We start from the raw sequence: 26,916 nt of genomic DNA on the forward strand, positions 1-26,916 counted from the left end.
TCTGATTGGACAATGGACAAAAAAAAAACAGCAGTGATGTCAGGTGCTTTTCCACGATGATTTGAAGTTTTTTTCAACTCAAGGTGTTCAGGATGCTCTTGCAAAAATGTGGGTTCATGGGATGGAAAAATCAGAGCTGCTCAGCAACGCAAATACAACAAGAAGAACGCTGAAAACATTCTAAAAAGCCTCTGCAGGCTGTTAAAACACACTCTGTCTGATTGGGACCTAAAGCACAGCTGGGCAGCAGTCTGACACAAGTTTTAACTAGTGATCACACACACACACTACTAACTGGCTCTCAGACACCACAACATCAGTATACTCATGTGCCAACGATGCTTCTAAATAACAGTCTCTTATTTTGTGTCACGTTAAACCTGCATTAATCAATATTCTCAATTTCACATTAAATCAAATGAAGAGTGTATTGAGTCTCAAAGCTGTGATCAACACAGGTAGCTATATTTCCAGCAAAAAAAAAAAAAAAAAAAAAGCAAACAAACAAACAGAAAAGAAACTGTGCACTACCAGCCCTGACTGACAACAAATGACAAAATAGCTTATGAAGACCCGGATATCAATGCAACTTTAAGTTGTGTGTGTGTTCGAATGATCACCCTATCAAACAATTACATTCAGTTTATGGAGTTTATACATGGTTTCTCAGTCTCTCCACACCAGTTTAAGCTGCATAATGCAATAACAACACTGCAAAAATTAATTAGAGACAGGCTTTTGTGGAAGTAAGACTTGGTGTTGGTGAATTCTGCACATTTTTGGTTGGGATTCTATAAACGCAGAATGCACACACATTAATAATTTGTGAGCAATAGTATCTGCTGCAGGGAGACTTTGTGTTCACTCAGCTTGAAGAGATAGGAGGAGTGGATGTGGCTGGAGGCTGAGCAGTAGCTGGTGGTTTCTGTGGGTGTTGGGGTGAAAAGGAAAAGAAGGTTTAAGAGGACAGCAATCCACAACACTCAGGGTCAGCCAGTGTTACCTTGGTGCCTGGGGCCTCAGAGGACCACAGGTCCAGTCTGCAGGGGGGCACACTTTTCCTGCTGCGGGGGCTAACAGGTAGGGAAAGGGTAAGGGGAAGAGCGAGCCTGAGCGGGACTCTCTCAAACAGCTGGGGAAGGAAAAACGAGGTTCAAAAGCTGTCATAAGCTGTAGGCTAAAAACACAATGGCCACTGAATAATGGAAAATCAGTTTTTGTTGGGTCTGTGTTGTATCAGATTTTAGGCAGGCCATCTCAAACACAGTCCAAGCAGCCATCAGGGTCCATCTGTCTGGTTGTGATCTGTGAGCCCTGGGTGATGATGTGTGTGACTGAGCAGTATGTGATCTTTGGGCTCTTCCAGTGCCAGGGGGCAGGGGGACATATGGCACCTGCTGCTTGAACATGTGGTAATGATGGTGAGCATGTCTGCTTGTGAGAATATGTGCACGCAAAAGCCAGTAGCAGATTGTGGACGTAACATAAATAATAAAAAGAGCGCAGTTTTCCAAGTCATTGAACATCAGCCTATTGAGGATATAATCAACATAATGCACAACCCATGTTTTAGTTTACCTCCAACTCAGCAGCAATTTTCTCCTCCTCTCCTTCCTCCTTGTCCCCGGAGGCAAGTGTGGGGGGTGTAGACGCAGGACGGGGGTTTTCAGACACGGCCCTCCTCAGTTTTACATGAGGCTTCTGGCCTTCAGTCTCTTCAGATTCGGACTTCTACAAACATAAATACAAAAAAGGAATTTTATGTATCTGAAGCCAGTGTCCATCTTATTGTCAAATCCAAGAATATTCCTTGTCTTAATTGCACAATGATGCAGTGTAAATAAAACTATGCTCCTGAATTTTCTTTGTTGTACCTTTATACTTTTTCCAGGAATGAGGGGCTCTCCGCTGCGGCTTGTTATACCTGGAGAAGATGGGAAACTGCGTCTTGGTGGTGGAGGAGGAGGAGACTTGGAGGGTTTCTCTGTGCGATACCGTGGTACTGTCAGCTCATCTGGAAAAGGATGTAATTCAGGCATCTTGAGAAATGACTCATACAGTGACTGTGGTGATTTTAGAACATACAATGAGACATTTGTAGGCATTGTATTATGTGTGGCGTGTAAAACCTGCTTCACTCAATAGTGAATGCTATGTCAAATGATTTATTGTATTTATAATACTAAGAAACTCTTAATATTCATGCTGTGTCTCCCGTTTTGATGATTTTCATATTTTATTCCAGTTTAGGGAACACATGTTCTTGCAGAAATCTGATGACCTGCAGGGCTTGTAAAACTGTTTAAAAGCTACTTGGATTAAATTTAAAATGCACAGTGGTTACCCTGAACACAAGGCTGTGTTTCTTAGCTCTTAAAAAGCTGACTTAAAATCCTACTGTTAACTTATAAAGCTCTAAATGGTCAAGCTCTGTCATATCTTAGAGAGCTCATAGTGCCTTATTATCCCACCAGAACACTGCACTCTGAGGATGCAGGGTTACTCGTGGTCCCTAAAGTCTCCAAAAGTAGATCAAGAGCCAGAGCCTTCAGCTATCAGGCTCCTCTCCCGTGGAATCATCTTCCTGTTATGGTCCGGGAGGCAGACACCGTCTCCACATTTAAGACTAGACTTAAGACTTTCCTCTTTGATAAAGCTTATAGTTAGGGCTGGCTCAGGCTTGCCCTGTACCAGCCCCTAGTTAGACTGACTTAGGCCTAGTCTGCCGGAGGACCCCCCTATAATACACCGGGCACCTTCTCTCTCTCTCTCTCTCTCTCTCTCTCGTATTCTATTACTGCATCTTGCTAACTCGGCCATTCTGGATGTCACTAACTCGGCTTCTTCTCTGGAGCCTTTGTGCTCCACTGTCTCTCAGGTTAATTCATATCGCAGCGGTGCCTGGACAGCGTGACGTGTGTGGTTGTGCTGCTGCCGTGGTCCTGCCAGATGCCTGCTGCTGCTGCCATCATTAGTCATTAGTCATACTTCTACTGTTATTATACACATATGATTATTATCACACATGTATACTGCCAGATACTAATATATACTTTCAACATATTGTACCACAGTAGCCAGAACTATAACTATAATATTATTACTTTCAATAATGTTGTTGTAAGCTACTGTCATTACCTGCATATCTCTCTCTCGCTCTCTCTCTCTTTCTCTGTCTCATTGTGTCATGTGCATTACTGTTAATTTATTATGCTGATCTGTTCTGTATGACATCTATTGCATGTCTGTCCGTCCTGGAAGAGGGATCCCTCCTCAGTTGCTCTTCCTGAGGTTTCTACCGTTTTTTTTCCCCCCGTTAAATGGTTTTTTTTGGGGAGTTTTTCCTTATCCGCTGCGAGGGTCATAAGGACAGAGGGATGTCGTATGCTGTAAAGCCCTGTGAGGCAAATTGTGATTTGTGATATTGGGCTTCATAAATAAAACTGATTGATTGATTGACTGACTGACAACTTAAAGAAGCAAAGTTTCTCACCAGAGCCACGCCTGGACCCTCCCTCTTTCCCAGAGAGTTTGTGCTGTGGCTTGCTGATGCGGTGCTCTGGGGTTCCTGCTCCACTCTGTGGGTTCTGAGAGGAGGCTGTGTTGGAGGAGGGCTTGATCTGCTTGGCAGCAAAGTCCAAGTCTGGAATAGCTTTCATTAGTTCAGCCTGGGTCTCCTCCAGTAACCGGTTGATGTCTTGGGCACTGTACTGGGTCAGACTGGCCCGCTTTTCTTCCCAGTCCCGCTCTGCTGCCTGTGGAGAGGAGAAACTGATCTAAGCACGCAGCCAATGTGGTGTTGTAGTACTGGTGTAACTATGTTGTGACATGATTGGTAATGACAGAGTTAGCAGTGAAAGCACAGAAGAAGAAAGTGAAAAATAATTCCTACCAGTCGGACCTCCACAGACAAAGCTTTGTCAGCTAAAGCACGGCGTTCCAGCTCCTCCAGGGCTTTGCCCTTGTGGGGAACAGGAGGATGATTGTCCTTGTGGGGGCCGGACATGTTCCCGTGGCCACGGCTGAGGCTGGAATGGGGACTCCAGTTGGACAGGCTGTTGCCTACCCCAAGGTCATTGATGGTGAGTGGCGGGCTGGTTGGGATGTCAAAGTCTGAAAACTTTCGCAAATCATCGTTGTGCTTTGATGAAGGACTAGAGAAATCCTCCTGCTTCTTCCACACCCCCTCATTTGCTTGTCTGGGAAGACATGGAAGATGGATTCATTAATCAACTCTTTGAATTGTAACAGACAAAAAAATGAATAATCCATGACTCAAAGTGAAAACAATTGTTGCTGAATGCCAAAAACATCAAGAAAGCTCCTAACACTGTGAAGGACACAGACCTCTGCCAACACTGAATGATTCTTTTACCCAAAAAGATGAGAGAAAAAAAATCTAATTTGATAAGCTCTTATGATCAGTGAGGTTAATTAAACCAGAAAGTGGGTGCTTTTTGGACACACAGCTGATTTGAAGATAGATGACAAAATGCTGAAGGGCACATTTTAAAAGTCCAAGTCCATGCTCATCATAAAATTAAAACATATTTATTCATATGGCTGAAAAGAACCTTCATTAGGGTGTTACCCATAAAGCTAAGCGATCACATTAATACTAGCTGCTTGAATGCACCCTTCAGGACACCTTTTTTTTTTCTACATAAATTATGATTTTAAATCATCTCTCTGCCTCTACTAGTTTTAAGAGCTTTGGCTTAAAACAATAAATGTTTAATGAGGGAAATCTCTGATCTGATTCAACAACAATATCTAATCAATCTTCCTTGGTCCAAGGCCTGTCTGTCCACCACATTTTATGAAAATCCATAATGTTCTGCTGACACACAGACAAAGAGTGGCGAGAACATAATCTCTTTGGCAGAGGTACAAATGGAAAAGCTTTCCTAAAATTGATTCACTATGTGTCACCGTGTAAGAATTTATTGCACAAATGCTTTTCCATCAGTATTTATCATAGACTGTATAAAAATGAACGTAGCCACTGTGACGTCACCCACTGGTTTATGGACTACCATTCTGAAGATTCAAGTGTGGCATTTTGACCATTACCATCTTGGATTTTTTAAATCAAAAGTGACCATATTAGGGCAAGAGGGTGGAGCTAATCCTAACGCTAGCTGCTAATCTGGTAAGGTCAGTGTATTTATGGATAACTGTGATAATGCTGATGCTAATTTTCACAAGCGAACTGAAGCCAACTGAACACTGACTTTTTTAGGTGACCAAAATGTTACAATTAACTTCCATGAACCAAACATACACAGTAATAGTGACAGCTATGGCTGTGCCCATACTCTATGAATCTGGGGTTACGGCATATGTTACCTTCCCAGTGTTGTCCCTGTAGTACTTGACTTGTCAAAGAAAGGCACCTACCTGTCACTCATAGCAGCCACGCCTTTAATTATGCATAACTTCAAGCCTTAGTAACATTCAACAGGTGAGTTATATAGTAATTCACACCCCATACAGTTGCCATGAAAGGTGAAATTAGCTATAGAGACCAAAACTGTTTTTGTTTTTGTACCAGGCTGTAAACATATTTATTGCTGCTGCAAAGCTGGGCATTTTAACATGGGGGTATATGAGGACTGACTCCCTTCTGGAGCCAGCCTCAAATGGTCAACTAAGGATCCACAGTGTTCGGCACTCCCGTGTTGGCTTCATTTTTCAGCCCCGAAGGTTGCTGCTTGATATTTATTGAATAACTTTAAACTTTTCCATCTCCAAGTCAATGTGAGGACAGTTATTGATAATTTTATTAGTTCAGCACAAACTGGCTTTCTTTAGCTGGCATATAAAGCACAAAGGTAGTGATAAACTCTCTTGCTCTCAGTTAGTGCAGTTTCATACTTGCGCATGGTGGCGAGGGTGTCAGTTATAGTCTTGCAGCGTTTTAACAGGGCATCAAGCCTGTGTGGCTCTTCTTTCAGGAATTTGACGGCCTCCACCTCCACCCTGAGCACCACCCGCATCTTACTCTGCAGGCCTGGAAACTGATCTGCAAGAGACAGAAGATGAATAACAGAGAGCCAACCATATTCCCCCAAACAAATCAGTTCTACTTGTCAAAGATGTTGAAAGCCTTTTGTGGCAATCAAAAAAGAAAAAGAAAAAAACAAAACATTTTGAACTACTGTAAACGGTTAGGGAGTTTATTGAAACAATGAGCATTCTGAGACTGATTAAATGTTTGACAGACTGGCTGTGGGTGACTAAAGGATAATCAGTGCCTTGGTGAGTAATTAGTGCATTATAAACTGTCTGCCTGAGTAAAAGACTGTGTTTTCTGTTTTGTGGCTGTGCACAGAATGTGAAATGCGCCAGTGTGACTCACTTTTCAGTTCTGTGAGTGTTTCTCCCAGCTTTCTCAGAACAGTGGCCTTCTCCTCCAGCTCCTGCACTGTCACCAGCTTGTGGTTGACAGACGACTCCTTCTGGATCTCTTCCACTGACTTCTCCAGGTCGCTGAGATGGAACAGACAGAAGGCTGAACACCAGGGATTCCTCTGCTTCCCTTAATACTGAATATTTATCTCAGAATTATGCTATTTGAGTGACGGTAAAACTTCTGCCAATAAACTGTCTCTCAATCAACTGGCAGCAAAATCAATGGCTCTGGACAGCTGAACTGGAGGAGTGCGGATGGGTATTCAAAAGTTTCATGCAATTACTGAGGTAAGACGGAAAATCTGCACAAATGTGATCTTGTACTGCTCTAATACTGAGTGTCTGAACTGGCCAGATTAATGTCATATAAATCTGCCTTAAGTTATGTAATGAATGAAAGTTCCATGTATAATTAACCAAAATAAATTGGCCATTAGCCAGCCTGAATAACTGACATTGATTAGCAGAGATCATCTAACAGTTCAGCCAATTAGTCTGCAATCAAAATGCTGCTCAGAGCAAGATTCAGGAACTCTTTTAATGCTCAGAGTGAGATCTAGGACTTATTACCGCAGAACATTTCCACATATAAGACAGAAGCAAGTTATCTGATTATTAAATCTCAAGGTAGCTCTCTGCTCTGGTTTTGCAGTCACTTCAATTAGTTGTTGGACCGTCTCATACCTCAGATCTTAATAAGCATCTTGCTCTACGCCGAGCTTAATTACAGTTACAATTTCATCCTATCACTGCGTCACCCTGTGAGTCATCTAATTATAAACAGATATGAACTTTGTCATGTTTGAAGCAATTAAGAAAGACGCGATAATACTCATCTTAAGCAAGATAACTGTCAACTTATATATTCATTACGCTAACTCATATTGGTGCTGTAGTAGAATTACAAGTGAATAAATTTCACTTTTGATAACTAATGTTTGGACCATTATTGATTGACGAGTTGATTTCAACAACCCTGTACTGTTCTACAATCACTGTCTGACATTATTGCTTAATATTACTAAGAATTATCATGTCACTGACTGGAGTTGCTGGATGATGAGCTCCTCCTCGTTGAGGTACTTGAGTCTCTCCTCCTCCACCAGGAGGCGCTGTCTTTGCAGAGGATCCTCCTGCTTCCTCAGGGCATCGGCCACACGCACGTTCAGCTCCGCTTCTGTCCGCTTCAACAGAGTTCGCACTGAATCCTGGTTTTCCATCTGCACACACACAATCACACAATGATACAGATAACATATATTGCTCTTACTTCAGTAGGGCTTGCTGCACACTCTGCAGCTATTTGGAAATGAACTGTATCAATGTTAGCCTCGCTGGCCTCATGAGAATAGCTTGTTGAAGATGTGAAATCTGCTACTGCTGCCATCACAACAGAACAACAGGACAACAAGGCGGAGAACTGTAGCTGCCTGAGGCTTTTCAAAACAGACCTCAGTTATATACTGCAAGTACACATTCTGATTTGCCCTGTCCTTGAGAGGGCAGGCTGTGGCCTCTTGTTTGACTGCACAACCTTCTCTGCCTTGTCATGCCAGAAGAACATTTTGCTCTATCCTTGAGTGCTTATATGTTTTTCAGCCTTAAAAGCACTGGCAGATGCAGCAAGTAGGTCCCTCTGTGGTGTGTGTGTGTGTGTGTGTGTGTGTGTGTGTGTGTGTGTGTTAGCACATGCATAAAATGTTCCTCCTTACACAGAAAGTCGGGATGCCCTAAGGAGAACGAAGGCTGTCCATGACAGGCACTGAGCGTGAACTTAGCTCCCTCTCAGAGTTATGAATGGAATATTCTACAGGACTACTGCATGTAATACAACTCCCTGAAATGAAAACACCTGGTAAGCAAGAAAAATTAATAATTGATCAGCCTTATGTTCCAGGAAGTGAAGCAAGACAATATCACTAACATTTTAAAATACCAAGTTTTCCCCATTACACCGCCCATAATGATGCTGCAGCGCAGCAAGCCAAACACAGGGAATATGATAATACATTTCTAAAAAATATTAATATATACAGAAAAATACATTTTTCGATTATTTTTTATCTTGCAGCACTGGGTTTCCTCTCTCCCAGTTGCCTGCTTCCCTGCATGCTCCCTCTGTATAATTAATGAGCCACATGTAAAATTTAAGCTGCTGGCCATCACCACTGGCAGCAACATGGGTCCAGGTGCAGAGGTCACACTTGGGCATACATACAGGTAAACAGCAAAACTGCCCTCTCTGGGTACAGCATAGCCTCAGTGTTTGGCTCTCTGTCTTGCTACTTAGCCAGTTGAAGAAGCCGTTGTGACTGTCGTGAGGGAACAAATAAAGGCACTGCATGCCAATCATCTGTCACTCCCATTACTCCTTCTTTTCTCTTTCTCCTGCAAGAGACGTGAACCTTCTTCTCTGCCAGTGAAAGCATTTAACTCATCATCTCTTCCTGCAGTAACCATAGCATCACCGGCATCAGAGATAAATGGAATAAGTGAGGTCCTAATCTCCACATTTCAGTTAACCCTTCTTTGTGGCATTTCATTTGGCTCTGCATCCATCACTTTCTATCTCTGTAGAATACCATACCATGTGAACTGAGCTTTTATCTTCCACTCATTCTGTTTCATTATTAATCCTCAAACGGTACAATGCCCTCAATGTGTCATGCAGTACAGCTATGTGAACCTGCAGATGTTATTTACTGTAGGTATGGTATTGAAGTGAAGATCAAATAAACATCAAAGCCACTGCTCCTGCAAACATGTGTATGTTAAAATACTGTATACTACACATTCTACATCACTGAAATTTTAATTAATGACTGCATGTGGAAAATATTTTAAATACTGAAGGCTAATTTAGCCATTTCCTACCACTTTGGGTCAACCTGTAGACCTCTACACCTAAAGCAAACCACTCATATAGTGTGGACCTTGATTCTGCATGACTTGTCAACAGTGAGACAGGAAGGACCCTGCAATGAATTGCTCTTATCAAAATGATGCTAACTGATTCACTGAAAATGATCACAACCTACTGACAAAGAAGAGCCAGTTGATGATATAGAGTTATATTAAAAGAGGTGTAAAACATTGAACAGCAAGGAAAAAAAGAGAAATTATATTTATCTATATGGCTAGGTACTAGAGCTGCAACAATTAGATGAATCAATTTGGCGATCAACAGAAAATTAATCTGAAACTATTTTGATAATTTAATAATAATTTTAGTCATTTTTGAACGAAAAAGAGCCAAATGTTTGCTGGTTTAATGCTTCTTAAATGTGAGAATCTGATGCTTTTCTTTGTCATACAAGATAATAAACTGAACAGCTTTGAGGCTTTTGGTCGGATAAAACATACCATTTCAAGACGTCACCTTGGGCTCAGCAACATTATACAGAGCATGTTTCACTATTTTCTGACATTTTATTGACAAAACTATTTATCAAGAAAACTAAAATGACCACCTCGAGGTCAGTCAATTTGCAGTAACAGTTTACATCCATATCTGTCCAGACTCACATGTAGCGGTGACAGTTGACGATGCTTTAAATATGGATGTTGCTGCCCAAAAGCTACAAATTCTAAATCATGATGTTTCAGTATCTGACCAAATGCCTCCCCTTCTTTTCCTGAGATAGGACATTGAGTAGTGGTCAGAAAAGTGTTTTTGCTGAATATTATGATGTCACAGTGAAGTTGACCTTTGACTTTTTGGATATAAAATGTCATCACTTTATCATTTTATTCTATTGGACATTTGTGAGAAATTTTGTCATTTTTAATTTTTGACTTATGGCTGAAAACATGTTTCGTGAGGTCACAGTGATCTTTGACCACTAAAATCTAATCACTTCATCATTAAGTCAAATTTGAGGAAATTCCCTCAAGGCAATCTTGAGATATCACATTCATGAGAATGGAACATAGCTACATATGTATGGACAGACAGACAACCCGAAAACAGTATGCCCAGCCATGGCTGATGCCAGCACAGAGGCATAATAATAATAGATTAAATGATAATGAAAACTATGGTTAGTTGCAGCCCTACGAGATACCACCGTTAGAAAATAACGTTTTCTTGTAATTTTGTGAGAACGGGCTCTTTAAGAAACATTACAAAAACTGATTTTCTTGATGGATATATTACATACCTGCATCCTGCGTAGCTGGCTGAGCTGTTTGCGCAGGTCGGTGGCGTTTTGCTGCAGGCCGTGCAGGTGGAGCTGCATCTGCAAGCGGCCCACGCTGTTCACCTGGGTTGTGTTGGAAGGTGGTGGCGGCATCAGAGCTAGAGGTGCCGACGGTGTATGAGCTGCCAATCACAGAACAGGACATGGGGGGGTCACCAGCAGGTCGTTGGGAAACAAATTGGTTAGTTTGCTGGGCCGTGCTCCGGTGAGATTTGCAGTCAGCCAGCATGACACACAGTGCAAACAGTAACACACACACAGAATAAAGTCTCAAAGAAATGTACATATACAGAAAATCTGGGCACACACTGGAACAAATACAGTGTGTGAATGCAAAAAAAGCGCCATAGTCACAAAACTCTAATAGCCCACTGGGAGAGACGTGAGCTCATGCTATTAGTAACCCATATAGAAGTGCAATTAGGCTATTCAGTAGTGACACACAAGGGGATAACCATGCTCTTATCTCAACACAGGGCTTTGTGAGTATGGCCATTGACTCCCCAGCTATTTCACCCACACATATGCCTCGAGAACACACACACACACACACACACACACACACACACACACACTTATACACTCATACACTTTTGCAAAGGAGAGCCTAGTTTGTGACAAAACAACCCTCTGAAATTTCCCAAAGGAAAAAACCAAGCATTAATTCAAAAAGTAGTGACAGGAAGGGGGTGTCCGCCTCTGGGAAACCAACCAGGAGAAAAACGTGAGGATAGACACCGCCAGCTACCCAACGACACCACACACCCATACAGAGAGCAGAGAGCCATGAGAGACGTCTGATAGGAGAAATAAAAAGGATGATAGAGTAGGAGATGGCAACTACCTTTCTGCTTCAGCCGTCCAGCTGGAATATAGAGAGAGTGAGCCAGTTACAGAGAAATTAATGAGAGGGTGATAGAGAGACAAAGGGGGGGAGGAAAGCCTTAAAAGTTCATATTTAGAGAATGATGATTCTGGGGAGCATTTTTATTGACTAAACCAGTGAAAATGATAGTGATGGCTTAGTCTTTTGGCCATGTTTCAATCTGTGAGGAAGCCTCAAAGAATACTGTGTCCTTGCAGTGGCTCTGCGAAGGTCTGGACACTGAAAAAGGTTTGTTTGTGCCAAAACTGCATTACAAAATTATCAGCATGAGACAGAAAAAGGACAGAAAAAGGAATGAGATAAGTAAAGAAAAAAAATGGTAAAGATAAATGGTTTCATTCAGAAATGCTTCAGTATGTAGAGGCTACACCTGTTGGAAAATGATTCCTGTCAGTAATTGTAAAAATGTAAAGGTATACTATGCAGGATTTTGCATTGTTTAGACTCCCACAAAAGTTATCCCTCTGTCAATCATCACTTACGGCCCACTAGAGGAATGTGGTGATGTATTTATCTGCGGAGACCATGCCCTTTGCCTGTAATCACTTATTTTCCTCCTATTTTGCTGTGTTTAGGACATTCCTGGGCACGGCACAGCACGCAGGTGAGGTCAGGACTTTATGAAAAGGTAACAACCATGCGCCAGACAATGAGCCCATAAGCAGCACGCATGGAAGCTATGAAACTCATGGACACAGCACCAAAAAATTCATCTAGTACACAGATAGTAAAAAAGAGAAAAAAATAAACCTTCCAAACACTCCAAAGCTGTCTGTCTTACCACCTCACCAAGAAGGCTATGTTGACAGTCTTATTTGTTTGTTTGTTTAACACCTTTCAACAGCTTCAAGCTGTTAGAAGGTATATATTTTGATTTTTGACAGAGCTTCACCAGCGTTCCCCCCCTGCTTTCTGTATTTGTGCTTAGTGAGACTAAAAACATCTCCTTACTGGACAAATTGATGAAATGAATATTTTTCTTACTTGACTGAATACTCAAGGGTCTTTTCCAGATACTTGTCTGATCTTTCTTTTTGTTTTTGCTGTGTTTAAATGTTGACTGAGTCATTTGGAATTTTGAACTTCTGTAGTTGGAGGACAAATGCAAAGTCTCTACTGCATGGTATGGCTCGACTCAACTCGCTTTTGGTACCCGGTACTTTTCTCCATTCTGTTTTCACTATTGATATTTCCAAGCAAGTCAAGTCAAGTTGTGCCGTACCATGCAGTGGAAATGTGTCAAAGGATTATGGAGGAAAAAAAAAGAGATGAATGACATATTTTTTTAGGTTATATCGCGATACATGATATGTATCTCCATATTTTGAAATCTCCTCGTGTTTTAATCTCCTACTAAAACACCAAATTATTAAATTAACAGTTACAATAAAGCAGCTACTATCATAATAAAGTTTAATAAAGTGCCGTTATAATAAAATTAAATAAAGTATTGTTGTCATTAAATTACTTGTTTTATTTTATAGCACCCGGCTCATCTCAGGCCGCAGGTGTTGATGTTCTTGCTGCTAACTCGAAGCAGTTAGCAGAAAGTTGCTGCTGCACCTTTAAACGTTTATTCAGTGTGAGCTGGTAACAGCTCTCCAGTTGATATATTCATAATATCTGCAAGTAGCACTGATTCTCCATGGTCGAAAAATGAGATGCATCAAGTATATTCGATATATCATCCACCCCATGTTTCCTGTTTAGTTTGTTGAGGTGGTTTAAAGCTGTCAGTTTAACTCTAGTATGGACTAAACAACTGGACTGGACCAACCAAACAATGTTTTGACAGTACATTATTGTGATTTTAGCACAAAGTCACTAGAATTTGATTTCCCTACGGCATCGCAATGATGCAAGATGACAGACGCCAGAACTTTTAAATCAATAAGTTACCTGCCATTCTGTAAAACTACACATTTACAGCTATGCTACAATAGTTAAAAGTCAGTGTGAAACTTAACGAGAACCACAAGGCAACATGTAATATTTTTTCGCCGGATTTGGACAAAATGAACTAACCTACAAGTGTATAAACACCCATAAAATAACCAACTCCACAATTCTTAAAGAAACCAACCAGGTGATAAAGACAGCAGCTTACTTTCCTGTCAAATTTAGATACATTTGTCATAAACCAGAGGGTCACCATCACCGCTTGTTTGTGTCTATTATCCTGTTTATATTCCAGCACATTGTTTTCAGGAATGAAACTATGAAACTACTTCTAAACAAATCAGCACAGCAGTTGTGTTAGTAACAAGTAGGCTGATGAGAAACAGTTCGGTACAGGGGTCACAGTTAAGCTGCTGTACTCACTTCCAGTGGCGGAGCCATCGCTGTTGGTTTCAGTCTTCTCGCTGGAAGAGAAAGGTAATGGCCGTGAGAACTCCGTCCCTTGGTCCGGAGGGCAGCCCGCCATCATGCAGAGACGCAGCAGGCCACATCTGAGGATCAACGGCCACAGGGCAAGGCAATTACAGTGCTAACGCTAACAGCACCACTATTGGTCACTATCAGACAGACGACATTAACAAGGGATCTTCTTGTTAATGAGCTCTTATTGTGTTCATGAGGCTTAAGTGCCATGATAGCAACATTCCATATAAATAAGGAACTAAAAATCTACTGAAAAGCTATCTTACACATCTTTCTGTAGGTATCAATGTATAAATCAATAGCACTGGGCCTTGTAGCTAATGTTTAGTGCTCTGTAGTTGTGCTGTGCTTACACAAAGTAATGTACCACTTCACTGCTATGGAGCTGATAATGGCATTGATAATAGCCTGCCACTGTTCCTGTCAATAATGCTGCCTATGTGTCTGACCTGAAGCTGTGTCTGTGAGTTTTAGAGGTTTAATGGGGTATAATGGAGAGTCTTACGTGCTGTCACTGTCTGGTGCTCTGGTCAGCACACTCTGGACCAGGCCGGTAAGGCTGGCGATCTGCTTCTCCATTGCCTCCATACGCTCCAGACGGTGATCCCTGCAAAAGTAAACGCCAAAGATCTAACCAAATGCTGAACAAACTAAGGAATGGTCACACTTGGATTCAAAATAATCGATATAAATATTTTGCAGTAAAAATATGCAACACAGCGCTGTAGAGTAAGCAATAATGCTTCAACAGTGCTTGTAAACTTGGCATTAAATATGTGCTTGTAATCTAGTAATTTCCAATCAAATTTTAGGAGGAAAAAAACAACATAAAAAAAATATAATAGTTCAAGCCATTTAAAATTCTACTGATCCTCCTAATTAGGACTGTGTGAGCGTGGTTTGAAACCAGTGAGAGCAAAACAAAAAAACCCCCACAAATACAGAAATCTTTCATGCAGAATAACTAGTATTTTTTTTAAAACCTTGTCAGATAAGGTTGTGTTTATGTAGAGCTTGCTCAGAAGCTGATCAAGAAAAAATATTTTCAGGACCTACTCATACCTCAGTGAAATTCACCGCACAGTTTCTTACTGACCTGCTGCTGTCAGGGTCCTGTCCAGACAACGAAGAACCAAAGCCAGGTGTGGCCCTGCTGCCCTCCCCAGGCCCAGCTGTCAGACACAGAGGCTCTGAACTGGAGCTGGGCCTCGACTTTGGGCTCTCCACAAACACAGAGGAGGAGGCTGAGTCTTTGCGGAAGGTCTGCCTGACAGGTGAGGCTCTGCTGGGTGAGCTGGAATAAGAGTCCCTGTCCCTCAGCTGCATGTCAGGGATTTTCTGCGGGGATGAGGGCGGCATGCGAAAACCCATGCCCAGTGTGGCTGAGGAGTATGTATCAGAGTACAGCGAACCTCCTGGCTTGTAGAGGGAGTCCTCCAGGTCTCCTTGAAGAGCTGCGGCTGAGTATGTGCTGAGGGAGCGCACAGAGCCACGGCGGTACAGGCCACTGGAAACGGGAAAGCTAAAGGGGTCTCCGATGGCAGCTAACGACTGGGTGGAGGCGATACTGAGGCGGCCCTCATGCATCAGGCTGTAGGGATCTGCATACAGTGACTCATTCTTCATTAGCGCCATATTTTTTGCAGAAACTTCTTCATCAGGCTTAACGTCGCGGCGCTCCAGGATGGCACTGGGTGAGGGAGACAGGCCTGCATTGGCACCGTGGCCAGCTGAGGGATGGTGGGGATGTCGTGGCTGTTCATGCTGGGAGTGGGACCCAGTGAAGGAGGGAGGACGGCCGCCGCTGTAGGAGAGGCGTGAGCGGGATGGAGAGCCAGAGGACCCCGAGGCTGTAGAGGAAGGGAGCGTGTTGAGGCGGCGAGTTGGGGAGGAGTCGCGAGAGGAGTACACCATCTCTCTCTGAAAATGAATAAGCAGGGATGAGGGTTACCATGGAGACCTTTGGATGAGAGCGCTGTGTTTTTCATGTGAGAGTTTGACATGAAGACGCCTGAAATGTGACTGACACCAGCTAGTCTGTCGCAGTCTGTGGATGCCAAGAGATAATTTTCTCAAAAGACCAATTATACATCCAATTATAGATCTTATTTTCTGAAAAATGTACTTGATTGATTTTTTTTTCAATTAGGTCAATGACAGAATAAAAGAAAAATAAATGGCCAACTTAAATCAAAAGTTTTCAGGGGAAGCACATCTCTATTTAAAACACTGTTGTCCTGTATTTCTTAAGTTATTGGCTTAGCATTAGATTAGTACAAGCGGTATTGAATCCAATCTGAAATCCAAATATATATTCATTTTCTATTTAGTAGAGTGGTGTCAGAATGCAAGAGACAAAGCTACTCATTCCTACTGAGTGACTGACAACTGATTTTATCTATGTCAACGTCGCTTTTATTTCCCTCCACCTACCTTTCTTTGTAGTGCATCATAATGTAGTTACTGCTCTGATGCCTTTTCAATCCACCTCTGCCTCTGTTCTCCTCCTGTTGTGATTTTTCTCATTTTAAAAAGCCAAATACTCTGTTTTCCCTTGTCACATAACGTATTTTGCTGCTTAACTCATGCCTGTTTTCTTCTTTTCATTTGCTTCTCAGCATCCTAGCTAACCTTGTCATGCGGCACCGTGTAATACACAGAAAATACTGGAGCGTGACGAAGGAATTTGTGCTGCTGAGCTGTTATGCCAAGGGACAAATTCATATACACACTGTATATTAACAGAGCCATATGAGGTGGTCTGGTTTGCACAAACTGTATGAAAACAACTTAAACAAGCAACAAAACAAATACAGGCACAGCTTACACCTTAAGTTGCTCCACAAGACACACAATATGAACAGGAGCCAAAGTATGGCAAGATGCTTGTTAAGATGGAGCAGTTATAAAGAAGTGATGGACTGTGCATTTCACTTTGATGATTGTTGCTTTTGCCTGATAAAAGTGTTGCTAAAAACCATGCTTTTATTCCTTGGTGTCAAACTATGTATTAAAATGTAGATGTGCTTTAGCAGTTTGTGCTGGTCAGCTGCCTCTCCACCACTTTTTTGTTTTTCTGGGTCTTGTATACACAGGCACAAACAAGCATGTAAGCATGCATAAACACAAAACATACTGCACGGTACATGCACACACAGGCATAATCGTTTTTCACTGCCTGTTTGCATGGTTAATAGCAGTTGTATTGTCAGTATTGTGTGAATAATGCAGATGGTAAGCACGGTTTTGTATAAAATAATTAAAAAAAGGTCTCCCTCAGGCTTCCTTGATCTTCACTGAAGCAGAAATAGCTTCGGATGTTAAAATATGCTCATTTCACAGAGGAACATTGTTCTCTTGTGTCGGCACAGCAACAGATGGCCTACTTGAAGATAAGAAAATACATTTCCAGGTGGAATACCTGTTAAATTACTAACGCACATACACCACACAAGCCTGTCAAAGTTACCATTGAAATATAAAAACACTATTACCTTGCCAAAAAAACACACTGCTGCTCTTTATGTAGAGGATTAGCATTATAACAGTTGTCACTGACAGCTCAGTTGTCAAACATCAGACGGCATTCCTTCTCTAAAATAACCCAGTTTGCCCTCTTCACCTCCCCACTCCCACAGTTCCCTTTTCCTCACCCTTAGGTCTCCGTTAGCCAGGTGTGCAGCAGCAGGGTAGGAAGCATAGATGGGCTCTTTGCGGTAAATCTTGATGATGCTGCGGTCCTGGATGTCCCGGACGTCCTCCAGCTCGTAGAAGACGTTGCGCGCCTCATCCTTGATCAAGATGGCTGTGTTGGGTGACTTCAGCATACCTGCTGTTAGCTTCTGAGGGAACATGTGCACGATGAGAGCGTGCAGAGTGTCCAGGCTGCTTAGCTCGTGGGTGATGTGAACCCGACGTGTCTCATCTCCGTACTGCAGGAACAGCACCCCTAAAAGAGAATGATGAGGGAGAGACAGGTGAGTCAGAAGGTGATGGCTTTTGTGGATGGAAAGAAAAACTAGCAAAGCAAATCTGTCAAATCATCATTTTGGCCATTTGAAAGATTTTGTGTTGTCAATTATGATCATGTCCTGCCTTTTGGCATACTAAATCCTGATAATGATTTTTATCATCAGATATCAGCGTGAATAATTACTGACAGAGTAAACACCAGTTCTTTCTTTCTGAATGTGAGAAAAGAATTGTGGTGGCTAAGTGAGAATTCACAGCTGAGGTGCAAAGTTGCAAATTTGAGGCAAGTAGTACTACTACTTTTCTTTAAATAAAACTTTTACTTTTTTTTAAATCAATATTCAAGTTGCAATAATGGATATAAAAGGAGCTGCATGTGACATTCAGAGCATATCTATGATTCAGAGGCTGGGGCAGGATTCTCTGCACAAGGTTCTAAACATGGAGGTGGCTGAGCTGATGGCTAGCAGCTTACAGTGCTAACTCTATAAACAGCGCTAAAAACGGGAACAAGTGCTGACAGTGCTGACATTGTTACCTAGAGGAAAATCGGAAGGTGGGCAATGTGCTTCTGCGATGCCGCTGGCCTGATATCAGTGGTAACTGCTGTATGAGCGCAGTAGAGCTGCAGCAACTAACACTACACTAGCATACACATGTGGCCAGACCCACTACCATAAGTGTGACTTCATTCTCTACTCCGGATACCATTACTCCACTATATCTTATATCTCGTCTCGTCTCGTCCTCCTCCGCTTATCCGGGTCCGGGTCGCGGGGGCAGCGGCCTCAGCAAAGAAGCCCAGGCAGTCCTCTCCCCAGCCACTTCCGTCAGCTCTTCCGCAGGAACCCCGAGGCGTTCCCAGGCCAGCCGGGTGATGTAGTCCCTCCAGCGTGTTCTGGGGCGGCCCCGAGGTCTCCTCCCGGTTGGACATGCCCGAAACACCTCCCAAGGGAGGCGTCCGGAAGGCATCCTTGCCAGATGCCCGAACCACCTCAACTGGCTCCTCTCGATGTGGAGGAGCAGCTGCTCTACTCCGAGTCCCTCCCGGATGTCTGAGCTCCTCACCCTATCCCTAAGGCTGAGCCCAGCCACCCTGCGGAGGAAACTCATTTCGGCCGCTTGTACTCACGATCTCATTCTTTCAGTCACTACCCAGAGCTCGTGACCATAGGTGAGGATTGGAACGTAGATCGACCGGTAAATCGAGAGCTTCGCTTTCTGGCTAAGCTCCCTCTTCACCACAACGGACCGGTTAAGCGCCTGCATCACTGCTGACGCCGCCCCAATCCGCCTGTCAATCTCCCGCTCCATCCTACCCTCACTCGTGAACAAGACCCCGAGATACTTAAACTCCTCTACCTGAGGAAGGACCACCCCCCTGACCTGGAGTGGGTAATCCACCCTTTTCCGGCTGAGGACCATGGCCTCAGACTTGGAGGTGCTGATTCTCATCCCAGCCGCTTCACACTCGACTGCGAACCGCCCCAGCGAGAGCTGGAGGTCACTGTTCGATGGAGCTAGGAGGACCACGTCATCCGCAAAAAGCAGGGACGAGATCCTCCCATCACCAAACCTGACACCCTCCACCACTCGGCTGTGCCTAGAAATTCTGTCCATAAAAGTTATGAACAGAACCGGCGACAAAGGGCAGCCCTGGCGGAGTCCAACCCTCACCGGGAACAGGTCCGACTTACTGCCAGCCACGCGAACCAGACTCCTTCGGTACAGGGACTGGATGGCCTTTAGCAAGGGGCCACCAACCCCATAGTCCCGGAGCACCCCCCACAGGATGCCCCTGGGGACACGGTCGTAAGCCTTCTCCAAATCCACAAAACACATGTGGACTGGTTGGGCAAACTCCCATGCCACCTCCAGCACCCTGGCGAGGGTAAAGAGCTGGTCCACGGTTCCGCGTCCGGGACGAAAACCACATTGCTCCTCCTCAATCTGAGGTTCAACTATCGACCGGACCCTCTTCTCCAGCACCCTGGAGTAGACCTTACCGGGTAGGCTGAGGAGTGTGATCCCCCTGTAGTTGGAACACACCCTCTGGTCCCCTTTCTTGAAGATGGGGACCACCACCCCGGTCTGCCACTCTAGAGGCAATGCCCCCGATGTCCACGCAATGTTGCAGAGGTGTGTCAGCCAGGACAGCCCTACAACATCCAGAGCCTTGAGATATCCAGGACGAATCTCATCCACCCCCGGGGCTCCGCCTCCTCGGAGTTGTTTCACTACCTCAGCAACTTCTGCCCCAGAAATTGGATGACCCGCCCCCGAGACCCCCATCTCTGCTTCCTCACTGGAATATGTGTTGGTGGGATTGAGGAGCTCCTCAAAGTATTCCTTCCACCGCCCGACAATGTCCCCAGTTGACGTCAGCAGCTCCCCGCCCCCACTGTAAACAGTGTGAGCAAGTTGCTGCCTTCCCCCCGAGGCGCCGGACGGTTTGCCAGAACCTCTTTGGAGCCGATCGATAGTCTTCCTCCATGGCCTCACCAAACTCCACCCACGCCCGAGTTTTTGCCTCCACGACTGCTGCCGCTGCGCTCCGCTTGGCCCGCCGGTACCCGTCAGCTGCTTCCGGAGACCCACAGACCAACCATGCCCTGTAGGCCTTCTTCAGCCTGACGGCTCCCCTCACCTCTGGTGACCACCAGCGGCCTTGCGGCCACAGCTCGCAACCGCCGCCTCGACAATGGCAGAGCGGAACAAGGCCCATTCGGACTCAATGTCCCTCTCTGCCCTCGGGACGCGGTCGAAGCTCTCCTGGAGGTGGGAGTTGAAGATCATCTGGACAGGTTCTTCCGCCAGGTGTTCCCAGCAGACCCTCACTGTTCGTTTCGGCCTGCCAGGTCTGCACGGTGTCTTCCCCCACCATCTGATCCAACTCACCACCAGGTGGTGATCAGTTGACAGCTCTGCTCCTCTCTTCACCCGAGTGTCCAGAACATATGGCCACAGGTCAAATGATACGACTACAAAGTCAATCATTGACCTGCGACCTAGGCTGTCCTGGTGCCACGTGCACCGATGGACATCCTTATGTTTGAACATGGTGTTAGTTATGGCCAAACTGCGACCCGCACAAAAGTCCAGTAACTGAACACCGCTCGGGTTCAGATCGGGCAGGCCGTTCCTCCCAATCACGCCCCTCCAGGTCCCGCTGTCATTGCCCACGTGAACGTTGAAGTCCCCCAGCAGAACAATGGAGTCCCCGGTCGGGGCACTGTCCAGCACCTGTCCCAGGGACTCCAAAAAGGGTGGGTACTCTGAACTGTTGTTCGGTGCATAAGCACAGACAACAGTCAGGACCCGTTCCCCGACCCGAAGGCGCAGGGAAGCAACCCTTTCGTCTACCGGGGTAAACCCCAACGTACAGGCAGAGAGTCTGGGGGCTATCAGAAAGCCCACCCTGGCCCTCCACCTCTCACCCGGAGCAACTCCAGCGAAGGAGAGAGACCAACCCCTCTCAAGGACTAGGGTTCCAGAGCCGAAACTATGTGTCGAGGTGAGGCCGACTATATCTAGCCGGTAGCGCTCAACCTTTTCCACAAGCTCCGGCTCCTTCCCCGCCAGAGAGGTGACATTCCATGTCCCAAGAGCCAACTTCTGTAACCGAGGATCGGACCGCCAAGGCCCCCGCCTTGGTCTGCTGCCCAATCCACAATGCACTAAACCCTTCTGGATACCTCTGCGGGTGGTGGGCCTGCAGGGGTATATCTTATATATATCTTATATATTAATGTTCTGAATGTCACATACAGCTCCTTTAAATTACCCAAAGAAAAGCCATACTTCATGGAAAACTTTGTCAGATGCTGGAACCCTTGAATTTAAAGGTAAAGATGAGTCTGACGCCTGACTAACCTGAATATTCATCTTCATACACCCGGGAGACAAACAAAAAGAACAAACAAAGCAAAGAAAGACCAGTGATTAAAAGTCAAGCAAAATAAGTGTGATATTGCAGACGAGTTGAGGAGAGAAGAAAACAAAGTGGTTAGTAAAAAGACATGGAGAGGAGGGAATGGTAGCTTCGCGTTCTACTTCTGTCTGAACCCCTCATTCAAAATGACCTTCATCAGTCACTGCCACTTTAGTTTTACAGCCACTTTTTTTTTAATCTCACTGTACCTGACGTAACACCACTCCTTGGTCTTTATGAGTCTGGACCAGCCTCACACTAATCTGCTCTAAACTCCCAAGGCTCTTTTGTTGTAAACATGTCCTCGAAACTGCTGTTTACTCTTGCAGTTGAAGAAAAATATCCTCAGTCTTGAATGATTAACACAGGCATGCTCTATCACAGTCACCAAAATAACTACCTGAACAAAATGTATGCTTAAATACTCCTGAAGTAAATATAATAAACTATACTTTCAAGCTCACTGTGCACCTGCATGTACTCACACATCCTGTGTGAATATATTAGGAATATATTGTGTCTACACTGAAAAACAAAATGAGTTTGTTACCATTCAAGAGAGTTGCATTATCTGAGGACTCTTTCCAGTTCTCTTTAGCAGAGCAATTAGACTAAACTAAAAGTGTTACGGTAAATGAGGTGAGAGTTTAAGACTTTCTCCCATTCTGTGTAAGCCCAGTGGTGCACATCACCAACTACATGAGGTAAACAAAAAGCTGTAAATCTGCCTCCAGTCCAACCAGCATGTTATGGCAAAGCCTGCCAGCAGAGCTTCAAATCTTAACCTGGAGATCGTAGCTTATTCTGACTGGCAGAGCGAGACAGCGGCAGGCTCTGGCGAAATCGGTTCATCCGGTTGAACCCGATGGGTATGTCGGCTTCTGACATGGTCTCCAAGGATTCAGCTGAGGCAAAGGAAAGCTTGGCGGCCTGGTCGGCAAGCCCAGACTGGGTAGACTGGGAATGCCGTGGACTGCGGCTCTGCAGGAGGAGAGGAGACACACAATAATTTACTGAAAGGTGAAATCGAGGCAGAAAGAATGGATTGGACAGGGCTGATGGAGCAAGACCGACCGGAAAAGAGACAGTGAGCACACAATGAGACACCACACAATCAACCACATAACAAGATTAACGAGACCTTGACAATGGTTGAGCTACCAGCCATTTGCTAAGAATTACCAGCATCACAGTATCTGACGTCAGTTGAATGCTGCAGCAGAAAAGCACAATATAGTTGTTCTCACATGGCACAACACTCCAGGGCATCAGCCTTCATGAATTACCTACGGTGTGTAAGGAGCAAAATTAAGCCAGAAACTGTGCCCCAGCTCAGCATAAGTTATGTCATGTATGCTCGACTTTGCGCACCTCCCCGACGCCCACACCCGAACTGCTGTCCCTGTGCTGCTACGAACTTTAAATGAGTGCTTGTGGGATGGGAGGAGAAGCTCATGCAAATCCCAGTCTGTCACTGTTGGTTTATCCTGCTGGCCTATGCCCAGGCGTCTCTCACTGAAAGACTGTTAGTGCAGCTGGGGCTGAGCTCAGTGAACTGGCTCCCTGATCCCCCACCGCTGTAGCATCTCCTCTAGCTCAGAGGCTGCTGTAATGAGCTCCCAGAATGCTGTCTGCTGGTTGTTTGGATGGCAGAGGCAGACACATCCTTAGCCACAGTACAGTAGCTCCTGCCGGTCTCCTCCTCCTTGCACCATGAACACATCAGTTTTCCCCCTTTCCAGGGATTTCCTTCTCTCCCTTCTCTGCCTGAGTCAAACTGCAGCATGGATCCACTGTGGCTTTCATTAATGTAATATTCAATTAATTTGAAAGTCTGACACAACACATACATCCATTTATGATTTGTTAAATGGGCAATAGGACAGGAAGTCATACTGCACAGTAAACCAATGCTGCACTACAGTACCTATTACCTCCACATTTTTTTAATGAATGAATTCATTGTTTAAACAATAAAATGAAAAAAATTACAAAGAAAGAACGTTATGTATGCCCATCAGAAACGATCATCAGGATATGACAGCATGCTTTCAATTGGTTGAATAAGCCATACAGCCTCCACTAATAACACTATGTCAATAATACAACCTAATATTTTGTTCAAAAGTATAAACTTAAAAAATCTCTTAGGATGAGTGGACGGTGAAGACCTGAATGCAGTATTCAGAGCACTCACGCTCTGCTTAACAGCTTCGTCCTGCATTAGAAAAGTACACAATTAAAATAACCTAAGAGCAAATACAACCACTGCCCAGTGTCAGGGAGAAGAAAACACTGAATTTGTCAAAAAAGCCTATTAAGTGTGTATGATTGTTAAAAATTGTATATACAAAATGCAGGCAGAGAATTGTATGAAAAGTTTTAAATATCAGGAAAACTCATCTCTAATGCAATATTCACTGGAAATAATCTGCTCAAAATGCTCCTCAAATTGTGTGACTGTACAGTTTCTCAGTTGTTACACATTGAATATAATATAGGGATGCATGATATTGGATTTTTTTGTCGATATTCGATATGTCAATATTGATACATCCACTTTTTCCCTACCTAATTTTAGTGATCATCAAGTCTCTTCTGTAGTGGAATTAACATCATGCATGTTTCTGATTCTGAGCCAATTTCTGCAGATACCGATGACGTGCTGATGTTATCATGCATCCCTAATATAATATGAAGTATCTGTGAAAATATGTCTCTTTGTCAGGGGTGGTTAGTTTACTTAATGATAGAAAAGGGGTAAAATGAAAAGGAAAAATGTTGGGAACCGCTGATGTAACTGTAACTGACTAACTTATAAAGTCAGGTAATAACATTGAGCAGCAAATAATTTGTACTAGTTATGCTAATGTTTGCAAACTAACATAAATGTTAGCTGTGAGGCTCATTCAAACTTATGCTATTATGCAATAACATATGCTATTGTACCCTGAAAAATTGCCCCCTAAACATAAATTACACAATGGCATCCAAACATATAATACATTTATATATTCACGATAAGCATAACAAACAATATATATGTGGCCTAACTAAATGTCAGTCAGCTTATAACAGGCCGATTAAATATATACACTCAGTAAGCCACTTTATGTATTAACAATTAGTGCGATAAAACCACACTGCAGAATATAACACAGTGAATCGTAAACATTATTTATTGATGGAAGCGCAATAACACACATGATTTTTCACATTAACACATGCAATAATGGGTCCAAGCAATGGAGATGGGTCCCAGCGCTGAAGGATGACCTGAGCCTGGAGCTCTGCAGCAGGACCTGATTGAAACTATGGTGGTGAACATGGTTAACATTATATCTGCTTAACATCAGCATGTTGTTATTATGAGCATGGTAGTATGCTGATGTTTGCATCAGGCTCAGAGCACAGCTTTGTCTACACAAAGCCTCCCAGAGCCACCAGCATGACTTTAGACTCTTGTCTCCTGATAAATGGGTCAACCAATTAATCGTGTAACTAATTAATCAGTGAGTTAAATGATTGCTGCTGATTTAACTTCAATCAGTTGATCAACAAATTGTTGCTGCACTGGAGTAAACTAAAGTTAATGAGCCAGAGGAACCTGTAACTATTACTATCACTGCTAATTTCCTCTTTAAATTAACTGTTACACTATCATGAGTGTTTACAAGGCAAGTTACAAACCCCCATTGTGACTGAGAGGCGGAACAATCCTTTTTATAATGTACGCTCCCTTCTGTCACAGTCATACATAATTCAGTCACACACACCCACACACATGCAGAATGATAGTGGTGGTGTCCAGTGATAGTGGTGGCAGACAGTGTCTGAGCACGCAGAGGGACAGTGATGCTGACAGATAACCCCCACCGTGTTTTCTAATAGGGTCATTTATCTAAACTGTGACCACACTGAACAACAACACACCCAACAGCAGCACAGCGAAGCAGCACGTACTGCAGTGTGTCATACTCTGGCCAGTTACAGTGGGAAATGAAAGACATTAGAGGCGTTAGATACAGTACTGTACATAGCAAGGTTGGGGTTATAGCATTTTATTTCGTCTCAAGATAGTATTACTGGTTCCTCTTATTGAATTAGATCCTCTATGAATCCCTTCTTTTACTGGTCCTGACCAATAAATAGTCAGACACATACAACGTGTCACGTTATTTAGTGCACTTTAGGGGCCAGACACATCAAAAATCGAAGAACCAACTGATGCATTGCCCCACATCTCCTGTGTCTTGGCCAAAAAGTTGTACTTGAACACACCTCAAAGACTACAATGAGTGAGTACCTCTGCATCTGCGTCAGAGGAAATATATAAGAAATATGTAAGATATATATAAGCAGCAAGCGGTGGCAGTCTGTATTTGTCATTCAAAAAGGGAAGACAGACAGGACGGCTTCAGGACGCTAGTTAGCCAGTAAGCAAGTAAGACCACATCCCAAAGTTGAGTAAACGACTTATAGTGAACAATAACAAACATTTCTAAATAATTTCTGCTAAAGGGCTCAACCACTATATAATCTCATTTAACATTTCACATTTGTTTTAATCTCACACCTGCTTGACTTTAGTCATTTGTTTCTCCTCTGTGCACTGAGCTTAACTGGCAATCAGAGTGATTTCACTCACTGAATGGTTCAAACAGTGATTCAGCATACGCTGACTGACAGCCCAACACTGACCAACAGTCAGCCTTTGGCTTGGTGTGTCAGGGCCTTTACAGGTGCTGTTTTCGTTAACTTTGGACAGAGCCAGGCTACATCCCCCATTTACGAGCCAAACAGCTGCTCACAGTAGCTTCATATTTACTATACAGACATCAAAATAATCTTGAGAAAAGCAAAAGTATTGAGAGATCTCTGATTTCCTCCATATTTTACTCATCTAACTTTTGCTTTAGCAAGGTAAAAGCAAATAAGCAAATTTCCTAAAATGTCAAATTATTCCTGTAAAGACCAAAACTAAAATCAAACTCAAATAATTCTAATAAAAAATGCAGGTGATAAAATCTTTGAAAAGACATTTGTTAGACTCTGAGCTTAACAAGCAGGTATTTACCAACTTGGACTTGGATCTGGCGTGGAACCAGCTGCCTGAGCCCAACGCTATCACT

At 43.6% G+C, this 26,916-nt stretch overlaps 1 protein-coding gene across 3 annotated transcripts in view; it reads right to left on the bottom strand.

The window, feature by feature from the left end:
- LOC125879231 (SRC kinase signaling inhibitor 1-like) overlaps positions 1-26,916 on the bottom strand; it is a 136,852-nt gene that overhangs the window by 15,157 nt on the left and 94,779 nt on the right. For 2 of the 3 annotated variants that reach the window (XM_049560968.1, XM_049560967.1), the window contains exons 4-17: positions 22,570-22,765; positions 17,535-17,830; positions 14,978-15,801; positions 14,387-14,488; positions 13,822-13,949; positions 11,458-11,478; positions 10,575-10,735; positions 7,459-7,634; positions 6,362-6,492; positions 5,878-6,025; positions 3,893-4,199; positions 3,494-3,755; positions 1,875-2,014; positions 1,579-1,731 (exon numbers count right to left, since the gene is read on the bottom strand). In XM_049560968.1, coding sequence (XP_049416925.1) covers positions 1,579-1,731; positions 1,875-2,014; positions 3,494-3,755; positions 3,893-4,199; positions 5,878-6,025; positions 6,362-6,492; positions 7,459-7,634; positions 10,575-10,735; positions 11,458-11,478; positions 13,822-13,949; positions 14,387-14,488; positions 14,978-15,801; positions 17,535-17,830; positions 22,570-22,765 — 3,045 coding nt within the window. Of the gene's footprint in view, positions 1-1,003; positions 1,133-1,578; positions 1,732-1,874; positions 2,015-3,493; positions 3,756-3,892; positions 4,200-5,877; positions 6,026-6,361; positions 6,493-7,458; positions 7,635-10,574; positions 10,736-11,457; positions 11,479-13,821; positions 13,950-14,386; positions 14,489-14,977; positions 15,802-17,534; positions 17,831-22,569; positions 22,766-26,916 lie in introns of all 3 variants that reach the window. The other variant, XM_049560966.1, reaches the window with a different exon arrangement.

This window comes from Epinephelus fuscoguttatus, linkage group LG19 (genome assembly GCF_011397635.1).
Source record: "Epinephelus fuscoguttatus linkage group LG19, E.fuscoguttatus.final_Chr_v1".
In the NCBI taxonomy this organism is placed as follows: Eukaryota; Metazoa; Chordata; class Actinopteri; order Perciformes; family Serranidae; genus Epinephelus; species Epinephelus fuscoguttatus.